At 42.0% G+C, this 11,682-nt stretch overlaps 1 protein-coding gene across 2 annotated transcripts in view; it reads right to left on the minus strand.

The window, feature by feature from the left end:
* Positions 1–11,010, minus strand: part of LOC133414894 (protein shisa-8) — a 72,030-nt gene extending 61,020 nt beyond the window's left edge. For both annotated transcript variants that reach the window (XM_061700600.1, XM_061700599.1), the window contains exons 1-2: positions 9,274–11,010; positions 7,508–8,137 (exon numbers count right to left, since the gene is read on the minus strand). In XM_061700600.1, coding sequence (XP_061556584.1) covers positions 7,508–8,073 — 566 coding nt within the window. In that variant the 5' untranslated portion in view covers positions 8,074–8,137; positions 9,274–11,010. The remainder of the gene's footprint in view (positions 1–7,507; positions 8,138–9,273) is intronic.
* Positions 11,011–11,682: the final 672 nt, after the last annotated feature.

Below are 11,682 nucleotides of genomic sequence, written 5' to 3' on the forward strand. Positions count from 1 at the left end.
AAGTGGATGGATCGAAGGTTGCCTACCTACAGTATTTTACAAACCCCAATTCCAATCAAGTTGGAATGTTGTCCATCCATCCATCCATTTTCTGAGCCGCTTCTCCTCACTAGGGTCGCGGGCGTGCTGGAGCCTAACCCAGCTATCTTCGGGCAGGAGGCGGGGGTACACCCTGAACTGGTTGCCAGCCAATCGCAGGGCACATACAAACAAACAACCATTCGCACTCACAGTCACACCTACGGGCAATTTAGAGTCTCCAATTAATGCATGTTTTTGGGATGTGGGAGGAAACCGGAGTGCCCGGAGAAAACCCACGCAGGCACGGGGAGAACATGCAAACTCCACATAGGCGGGGCCGGGGATTGAACCCGGGTCCTCAGAACTGTGAGGCAGACGCTCTAACCAGTTGTCCACTGTGCCGCCGTTGGAATGTTGTGTAAAACAAAAATAAAAAACAATACAATTATTTGCAAATCCTTTTCAACCCATATTCAATTACACTTACACTATGTTCAAACCGATGAACGTTATTGTATTGCAAATATTCTCTCATTTTGAATTTGATGACTGAAACACGTTCCAAGAAAGCTGGGACGGGGGCAAATAAAGAATGGGTAAGTTGAGGAATGCTCAAAAAACACCTGTTTGGAAGATTCCACAGGCGACCAGGTTAATTGGAATCAGGTGAGGGTCATGCTTGGGTATAAAAGGAGCATCCCCGAAGGACTCGGTTGTTCACGAGCAAGGATGCGGCAAGGGTCACCACTTTGTGAACAACTGCGTGAGCAAATAGGCCAGCAGTTTAAGAACGTTTCTCAACGTATAAAGGCAAGAAATTTAGAGATTTCATCATCTCCTGCCGGCGGCACGGTGGCCGACTGGTTAGAGCGTCTGCCTCACAGTTCTGAGGAGCAGGGTTCAATCCCCGGCCCCGCCTGTGTGGAGTTTGCATGTTCTCCCCGTACCTACGTGGGTTTTCTCCAGGCGCTCCGGTTTCCTCCCACGTCCCAAAAACATGCGTGGTAGGTTAATTGAAGACTCTAAATTGCCCCATAGGTGTGAACGTGAGTGCGAATGCTTGTTTGTTTGTATGTGCCCTGTGATTGGCTGGCAAGCAGTTCAGGGTGTACCCCGCCTCCTGCCCGATGATAACTGGGATAGGCTCCAGTGCTCCCGCGACCCTTGTAAGGATAAGCAGCTCAGATAATGGATGGATGGATGAATCATCTCCTGTCAATAATATTATCAAAATATTTAGAGAATCTGGAGAAATCTCTGCACGTAAGCTGCAAGACCGAAAACCAACACTTCGATCCCTCAGGCGGAACTGCATTAAAAAACGGCAACATTGTGTAAAGGATATTCCCATGTGGGCTCAGGGACACTTCGGAAAACATTGTCAGTTAACGCAGTTCGTCGCAAGTGTGCCATTTCCATTTGATGAGGGAGACGTTACAAAATATTTTTATGTTCTGCATTACACAGTCAAACAATTTTTGAAGAAAATGCAATGGGAATATTGAACTGATTTCAGTTATTCTAATGAGTACACTTTGATCAATTTGGAGATATTTGTAAGAACAATGAATACCGTTTTAATCCCAAAATAATTACGAGCTAATTCAACGAAAGCGGTGTCTTAATTTCTATGACTATGATTTAGTTTCCTGACAATAGTTTGTCCCTCGTGTGGATGTGTTTTGAAGATACTGAGGAAGTATGAAGGATAAATAACATCACAGGATGGAAATAATCATTGTTATCATCCGCTCCCAAATCCTTGCAGGGGGATGAAGAAATTATTATCAGATCATTATTATTAAGAGTGTGGAAATGTTTTTTTTTTTTTTGCACCATCAAACAATGTTTTCGTACTGAGACTTGTGCATACTGGGAAATTTATTGAACAAGAGTTGCTTTTCTGAAATAACAGCAACTTGGTTTTGATCTGTTAATTGATCTTAATCTTAATCTTTATTTTTCTTTTTTTTTCTGATTGTTTCACTGTCTTCTTAGACATGTGTGATCCAAAATCGTTGTTGTACATTAAAGGCTGATCAGAATCCGATCTAATCACCCATGTTACTTAGAAAAACAAAGACGCTTTAAGCAGTACTGCTCACCACAAGCACTGAGACTCGAGCTGCGGCTGTAACTGTTTGAGAAAAGCCGAGCTGCTGTAAACACCTGTCACAGGCGATGATGAAAAGTGCCACTGCGGCTGAACAATAAAGGAAATAGAAAGCAGTGAGGATGAAATACAATATAGTAAAGCAATAGAATGGCCCATGGAAATGGCTGTTTCGATCCCGTGTGACTCATTCAATCGGTTGTGCCCTTGAACGCAAAGCTCTTCTTGGGAATAACTTATGATGAGTTGGGCAGCGCTATTAAAAGGAAAGGGAGGGACATTGCACTACTGGATGTGTTTGTGTGTGTGACACTTTAAATACCAATGGATTCAACAGCAAAGTTGATCTCCAAACAAACAAAAAAAGACCAAAGGTGTGGCTGTTTCATAAAAGTGATATACACATTCGTACAATTCCTACATGAACATAACTGCTTTCTTTATAGCAGGGAGGGGCAACCGGCAGCCCTCGGGCTACCACCCTTGGAGTGGCCCCTCGATTAATGTTTTAACATAAAAAATGCTTCCTCCTCCATACATGATCAATTTTAAGTTGTTGTCTCACCGTTCACCCCCAGATGGCAGACATTGCTTAATAGCGCTTCCACTGGTTGTTTCCCGTTAGAGAAGAAAAACCTTGAGACGCTTTCAGCCATGGTTGATTTTATAGTGCTGGTGAATCACGTAAGAAAGTGGCCAGTCGAACAACACAGAGTAGAAGAGACAATAGTCGCATCATTAACTAATAGAAAAAGCATACAAGCATATCCTGGTGAGACACCAAATAATACTATCCTATGCTTAAATTTTGCTGGAACTCACCAGGATGTTACTGTATCGCACACAAGTCACAGTCGGGGTTTTATGTTAACAACGTGGACAAGCAGCTGTGACCACAGTTAAGAAGAGAAGACAAGATACGCCAGCGCGCTATAACGGCCCGGCCGACACACATGCCTGTGACGTTCCCATCAAATGCAAAGTCGTAATGTTCTCATTGTCACAAGGTTTACTTTTTTGTCAATGTCACAGCATGTTCTATAGTTACAAAACATTTGGAGATTTTGAACGACATGCAGCAACATAGTATAATACAAAACCTTTGAGTGAGTTGATTATGGTGGGGGGGGAAAATGCACAAAATTAGTTCTTGCGCTTCATGTCGGTTTGCTGTTCAAGAAGTTTTGTGCCATATTTGAATGGTAATTTTTATGCATGAGTGGAGTTTTATGCCTTTGCAGTGGAAAAAAACAATCACAGTGTGTGGTTATTTTGTTGTTTGCTTCAAAACCTTTGTTGTTGAAGAGTGGATCTTTTATACATGCATTTAAGCATGACATATATAAAGATGCTGTGATGTACATTAGTTCAGGAGAAAAACAGATATATGCACATATTTTGTCCATATTTATAAGGGAATATTTGTCATACATCTGCTGATGAAAATCTGTGGCCCCCGCCATCATTTAAATCGTCCATCCCTGCTCTACAGAAAGCTGACCCATATTCATCTCTTTCTTAAGAACAGACAAGGAACAAATACGTCTGCCAAATCACATTATATCGCTCATAGTGAAGATGGTGTTGATGTGAGAAAACACTGAATATGTTATTGTTTGTTAAACTTAAAAAAAGATCCCTAACAGCAGACATGCTTACAACTTTATACCTCATATTCATCTTTAGTCTCGTGGAACTTGAAGCTCAAAATATTTTTACTTTACTTAATTACCTTGTTGTCACAATTCTATGACATTGTTTGCATTTCACTACTATTTCTTTATTTTGTAAAAATTCTACCTGATGGCTTTAACATTTAGTTGTGATACATATTCTTGGACTTTGTCTCCTCTTTACATTCAGCGATGTTGAAGTTTAAACTATAAACCCTTCATTTGCACAGAAAAATATGTTTTATAATTTTTATACTGCTTGTCCATTTGGGTTCCAGGTGAGCTGGAGCACAAGTATTCAGTCAAATAATTAATTTTTTTCCCAGATAAAATGCTGTACTTCCAAGTATTTCAAGAAGTGTTTCAAGCGTTGGTAGTTAACTAGTTAGAAAAATATTTGGTGAATTACTTCCCTTAAATGATTCATGTATCAAAGGATACCATTTATTTTTAATCTTACTCTGCAGCAGTATCAGACTCGGCAACTGACAGACGACGAGCAAAACAAAAACACAAACGGCCTCTTGGAAGATGAGGAGCAGTGCATTGGAGGGGACACACAGGGAGCAAAGCACACCTATAATGAGAGGTGTGCGCGTGTATGCGTGCGTGTGTGTGTTTTGTGCTGTCCATCATTGCACTACTGACTGTGGTGATTGCCTGACCCAAGCTTTCAGCGCATTACCACCTTAACAGCTTTGTGGCGAGATTTATTTTGTCTAGTGCATGTACGTGATACAATCAAACACACACACAGAGTAGCAGATCCTTTCTTGATCGCAGCTGGGTGAAAGTGCTTCACGATAAAGGGTTGAGAAGTAATTTGAAAATGTGATTGGCGTGCAAAAATGTGCTCATCTATTTTGAATAAAGACATATTTCTGTCTAAACAAGGCAGCATCTGATGTCAAGCCCATCATGCTGTAAAAGCTCGTGAGTGTAAACTTGGACCTTTTTTGTAGTGTTTTCTTCCTGAGCTTGTGTGTGATTTTTCTGGGAACTCCACCTTCTTCCCACTATCCAAGAACAAAGACTCTAAGACGCCTTTTGGAAAAACAAACAGAATTTTTTTTCACAATTTAAAACAATTCCCGGGTGTCCTAATAGCACATGTGACAGGCTTCCAAAAAAGGCCCCAAGGATCAAGAATTACATCACTCTTAACATCTACTTTTAAGGGAGCAGTACTGTCTCATGCAAATTCACCCCTCCCCCTATATTGCAGCGCCAATGCTGAATATGGCTTTCTTTATCATGATGCCTACAGGAATCGAGCTAGAGGTGGGTACTTGTGGATCCTCAAATCTAAAAAAGCAAATGGAAACTGCAAAGCACACAGAAGACCCCTCCAAGAGAGAATTGGTTGCATTTTTATTTGTGGGGACAATGCTATATTATCAAGCCACTGAATTACACTTGAATTTAATAGTATAGTGGATCTGTGCATGTGGCGCATGCAGTGGTCACATCGCCAAACACAAATACACCCCATCCCCAAGTCGACAACTTCGCCGAGCATTCAAGTATCTGCCGCTTATCAGAAACAGATGCTGATATTGTTTGCTAGCGAGAAGATGTGCATCTAATGCCTGGATCGGACTACAAGACAAATTTGATCTTTCACGATTGCACTATGTCAGACTATTGCCATAAAATCTTGTATTCCGAAACCACCGCATGCCGTCTTTTACGATCACTGGGATTTATCCTGTCAAATCAAACACTGTCGGAGAGGCGTGACCAGAAAACGTGTCACCCACAACCGTTACCATGGTGACAACAATGGATCGGTGCGGCAATGTTGGGGAAAAAAGAACAAAAACAGAGAGAGAAAAAAAGCATGCAGTGTCACCGGTTGCTCGGGAGATGAAGTTTTGTGTTGTCCATTCAAGGATTGCTTGAGTTATCCTCACAAAGCTTTTAATACAATATGGCTTGCAAGCAAGCCTAGCAAGCGAGTGCTACCACTAATGTTTGTACATAAACATGCTCACGTTCTGTTGAATCATGCTCCAAAACTTCAGTAAACATTGGTTTGTGTGCGTGAATAAATGTTGACAATGGTGTTGACACAACCAACAATTTGGCCCGACAATAACCCCATGATGCCAAAAAGAAAAGTTGACGATTTGGAAATCTCCCGTGCAGTGTGATATATATGGCGGTCTGGGATAGACCCATACACATAAACATGAGTGAGTTTCACATCGCTGGGAAATCCTCAGGAGCTTATAACACCATTGAATTTTGATTACGTTGTGCACATCGCAACACAACAATGTTCATGGTATTCTTTGTGTTGCTGTCAGGGGGAGGGAAACACTTTTTTATGGTTCAGACTCAGCTGTTTACTTGAGACTACGAATACTGTCACATTGGGCAAAACTGTAAAAGGGTCAACTGTATTATTCGCGTCAGATATGATGTCACGGCATTGTGTGCAAAGAGCCCATTGGTAACAGTAAACTGCTTTGTACAATGCTGCATAGATAGCATATGTGCTGCTGATGAGGACTATTGTGATACCTAAGGAGGTGGGGTTTATTACAAGTGACTGAAATTCAGAATAATCATTCAAGTAATTGCATCATTTAAGAAGATCACATTTCAGAGGATAGCATGTGCCAAGAGCTGACAGTTTTCATCATGTTATGGGGGTCACAAAGCCGAATTAATGAATGCTGGTGTCCAGTATTCCTCTCTCTCCGTTAAACCCCACACCATCGTCTTACTCATCTGCCGAGCAGGCTGAGAGATCTGGTCATGACGGCATTTTAAAGGAGCCCCAGTGGTGCAATTCTTAACACCCAATAGGCTGGCTGGTCACACCCAACACACTGACACACACTCTGTCTGTCTCTCCCTTGTCCTCACTGTTCTGTGTACTAGAATTAACCATTGGCTCCTCTCCAGTCACATCCAGTCAATATTCCAGCCATCCAAAAACCACCCGCTCTATTCGGATCGTTCACTGGAGGCCAAACATTGGCAGAGTCACAGTTGTGTCACAGCAATCAATCCAGCATCAATGTGAAATAGCTATACCACCAGTATGCAAGCAAAAGACAACACGACTCCACATGCACGTTTTGTCAAATTCCCACCAGAGAAAAAGAACTAAAAGGACAATAATGCAAATGGAAAACAATGACGTATATAGACAGTGTAAGATGGAGGAAGGAGCTTTGACTTTTATATTGCATCTTCAGAAGAAAGTCATATTTGACTTTCATAAATCTGAAATTAAATTGTTTTTTTGTTTTTTTTTTACCAAATCAAGTTTTTATTTCTAAACCTAACTAGAGCTAGAAAAAAATGCTTCCATGACATATACTGTAGCAACTACTTGTTCAGTGGTATTTGTGGTTTAACAATTGGATGCTTTAATTCTTGGACAGTAATAATGAATCAAGTCATTAATAAGGTATAAAAGTATGTATGAAACTTTGTGGAACATTGCGATAAATTGAAACCTGTACTGCCACCATACGTGGGAAAAATGGCTAAGAACAGCACATTCGACTTCTGTTGACCCAAAGCACTTTGGCTTGGCTTGGTTATTCTCGATAATATTCTCCGTGTGTCGTCTGAAGCCAATGTCTTTCTAAAAGTCAGTTACTAAACATTTCAAAATCTGAAAATTGATTTGATTATGATCTACTGATAATGGAGCAGAGCATCTTCTTTTTTAAGGTCTTACCTGGAATTGGTCATGTCCGTTTGTCCACCCCGACTCTTCTCCAGCCCCAACTTTGTGAAAATTCCGATGAGCACCATGATGGCCACCACACCACAGATAATATACACGATCATGTGGGTTCGATCGCGGTCGGGTTCCTGCTGGAGCTCTGTCACGGGTGCCGCCGGTCGCCCGGTGTTTGCCCAGACGGGTGTGTCATAGTTTGAACAAGAAGTCTGGTCCAAACTGTGGATTTTGAATTGGCAGCAGAAGCGGTAGAAACAAGAGCCACAACAAAAGCTATAGATCCCCGCGTTACAATTGAAGGGTGGGTCCCACTGGCCCATGACATCGTAGTAGCCCCAGCAACGATTAGCACCGCCTGGTGCCGTTTTATCCTCTGTGTCCGCAGTCGGTGTTGCCAGGGCAGCCTCTGGAAGCACTGAGGGTTCAGTTGTGAGATTATTTGGAAGACCCTGGGCTGAAACCTGGCCCAAAGGCCGTGGGTTTAGTCCCCCCAGAGAGGTCAAACCTAGAAGAATGGCCACTGAGAAACTGACCAACATTGGTTGCATGTAGCTAGACATCTTGGATCCTTGGTCTTGATGCCTCAGTGCTGATGTGTAATTGATTGACCCAACATTGAAGAACCTAGGTTTGGAAAAACAACAAATAAAGTGTTAAATATCGTTCTCACACAAAACCTCCATTTATTACCAATGAAGGAGTCTGTGTGATCATACAACAAGATACAGTCACCATGGTATGTCTTGAAAAGTATGTATTTCAGATGGCCTGTAATAGTTTAAGCTTTTATTTTAAAGTTGGCCACGGAGCGCGGTTCGCCACCTGGTGGCTGGCTGACTAGGTTGTGGGGCACTGCTACAAATGACGCATTTTTCTTATGCAGCAGTGCCCGCCTTTTAAATGTAATAAATGGCCGACGATCAGGCTCATTTAAACGTGGCAGCCAAAATCCCTATCACGAGTAAAGTTTTATTAATTGTGCAGCCCTAAGTAAAACCTCTCGGTCTTACACTTTGGAATTTAACAATATTGTTTGAGAAAAACATGCTTATAAAGTGTGCCAATTTTTGATAGTTTGAATCGCGGTCATGCATGACATCACGTGAGACCTTGGCATACCTCACAAAACCTCAATTTCCAAAGCGTTAAATAAGTAACTCTTGGTGTGTGTTTTTGTGATTTTTTTTATCTTTTTTGCATCAATTATTATAACAGAAGGACCAGACTCAACAAGGGGTGCTAAGAGAAGAAGAACACTGGTTCAGAATTTGCATAAACATGAAATTCGGAAGACTCCAATCTGACCATATGCTATTACTAAAAGTTAGTTATTTTACTTTTACTGCTTTTACGTCTTACTATTAAAAAAGGGTCTTTACAGGTTATAACAATTACAAATGTTTAAGTGAAATGCATGAGGCACATCTGTGACATTAAGTTAATCTGATTATACGTTAAATATTAAAGAGTTGTCATATATTTTTTTACACTTGTATGTCAGTGAACAATGTTTAAATGTTAAATACAACGTTGCCTGTAATATTAATAAATGTTTGATGATGGTGTTAGTTTGAACCTAGGATGAAATATTGCTTTTTCCATTATTTCCTATGAGAAAATGATAATGGTACAGTAAGTGTACCTGTGTCCCAGAATATATTGTCTTCAACCCCAAAGGGTCTACTGTGGCAAGCTCATTTACATGCATGTGTGTAGAAGTGTGTTTGTGGGTGAGTGGTCCAAAATAGTCAAAATGTCACCTTTCACAGAGCCATATGGCATCCAGGAGTTGGAAACAAATCCAAATCCGCTGGCTTGCAGTGGGTCCAGTTTAGGAGCGCTTGTTTCCCACAAATAAACGTGCTTGTAGCATTTCCTGCAATCAGTTTCCCACTTTGCTCAATGAAAGAACAATCTGTGAAAGTATCTGTTGTCAAAAGAAGAGAGAGGGATTCTTCTAAGACTCACAGTCCCAAGCTCCCATCTTGGTGGTTTTCTCAATCCTGAGACATGCTCGTATTCCTGAGTGGGTAACACATCTGATGCGCAGCGCCAAATTACTTCTGACGTCCCAAGGAAAACTCACCGGAGTGTGTTGTTTCCCACAGGAGTTGTCTGCCTCTTCCACTCCACTCGCTTAACTTGCATCTTTCATCCTCCCGCTAACAATGTCACTGCACAATGGACTCGCTTTATTTTTAGTGGTGGGCATCTTTTTGCAGGTATTCTTTTTTCAATTGTCTCCCTATTCTCAGTCAATGAGCCAACAGGTGAACACCGCTTTAAAAGAAGACTCTGGCACTCATCCAGCTGTAATCCTCAGATGAGGACTGTCCAGAATCCTTTTGCACCTGTAGTATCTTTTCCTATCACGCATGCACAAACAACTTAAATTCGCCTGCTACTCTTTCTTTGTCAGCCACTTCCAGTCACCACACAGGGAGTCCAGTGACTTTTTTCACCCAGTCCACTGTTGCTTGACCCCTCTCACATCCACCCTCTCCTGTGACCCCTCCTATCCCTGGATCCCACGATTTGTAACAGAGCCTGGACACCAGCTGCGTATTGTCTATTTAGCCTTGTCCTACTTGAGGAGGGAAGGATGCGGGAAAGACAGGAGGGATGGTGTTGTGATGTTGATTTCTCAACGTCTTAGTGATGCCGCACAACGGAAGATGTTAAAAAAGATGCTGGAAATACTTCAGAAGAATCTCACATCATGGATCATTGTTGGCTTTTGGTTAAGTTCTCTCTTAAAAGGGGTAAACAACTTCCTACCCTTTTGAAATGTCCAACTCTTGTCCTCTCCCGCAAAAATACCTGACCTCTTTCCAAGCCAGATGGTTGGACTTTTGTCGAAGCTAACTAAATACCAGCATGAGATCAAGATAAAGCTGGTCTCTCAGCAATTGGAGATGTGCACTGGTGCAAATTTTTCTAGGATAAATCTCCCCGGCTTGTTGTGGAGTACGGAGGCAAATTGGAGATGCGACAGCAGTAACTGTTTTCAAAGGAAGCCCTCTCAGACTGCAGCAGGTGCTCTTTAGTTGTTATTGGGGCTGGTTCAGGTGCAAGTTTGCCAAATTTTCCATTCACATTATGAGGACCTGAGCAAAAATTGACCCCAAAGCATCTCAAACCAATAATATGCAACAGTTTTTGGGAAATTGTTGTATATTATCTATCACAAATCACACAAAAGGTTGTTGTCAATTCTCTCCTTGTCCAGCTTCAGCTTCTTTGAAAACAGGCATAATTTGATATATATGTATAGGAATTTTATATATATATCATATGTATGTGTTTTCACTGTGAGATGCTCCAAACAGAAGTGGGAAGAGACAGGAAAGCCCGGAAGCAACAAACTGCTTTCTCTTTTTATGTCATTCCATCCTTTCTCTTTGCAGATCTTCGTCCATGTGTGTTCCTTTATTTCCGCATTCTTCCCGTCTCATCGCTGCGTCTTTATCCCGTCACTTGGCGATGCTTCCACTGCCGTTCTCTTCTGTTCTCTGACAGAACTGGATGGCAATATCTCAAACACGCCTCCCTCTTCTGCTCACTCCTCCCTCTTGCACTCCTCTCTCTCTCACCCTCTCGCGCTCTCTCTCTCCCTCTCGCTCTCTCTCTTTCGCTCTCTCTCTCTCTCTCTCTCTCTCTCTCTCTCTCTCTCTCTCTCTCTCACACACACACACACACACAGACTTGTTGGTAAATGAGCGCACGGTCTTTCTTGCTGACTCTCCTCCTTTGCACCCTACTATGTATCACTACCACGCTTGTCTCAACAATGTCCCACATATTGCTTTGCTTTTTTGCCATCAGAATTCCTTGTTTCCTTTTCCTCTCATTCCTTCCTTCCTGTCCTTATATTTTTCTTTTCCAACCATCTCCATCTGCTGTTTTCCTTGGCTCCTTCTCCTCCCTCGTCATTGCGTAACCAACTATGAAGGCTTTGTTATCCTTTATATCCAATTGTTCCACTTTTCCAAAATTACTTGACAGTCCAACCAAGGAAAACAGTGGCGCTGACTAAGGAGCAGTTGGTAATGTGCAGGCGGACATGCGTGTGTGATTCATGGGTTGTGTGCGTGTGTGCGTGTGTGCGTGAGTGCTTAATTACTGCGCTATAATACATCTGCACACCCTTGCCTCCATATGGGCATGTG

This window comes from Phycodurus eques, chromosome 16 (genome assembly GCF_024500275.1).
Source record: "Phycodurus eques isolate BA_2022a chromosome 16, UOR_Pequ_1.1, whole genome shotgun sequence".
NCBI lineage: Eukaryota > Metazoa > Chordata > Actinopteri > Syngnathiformes > Syngnathidae > Phycodurus > Phycodurus eques.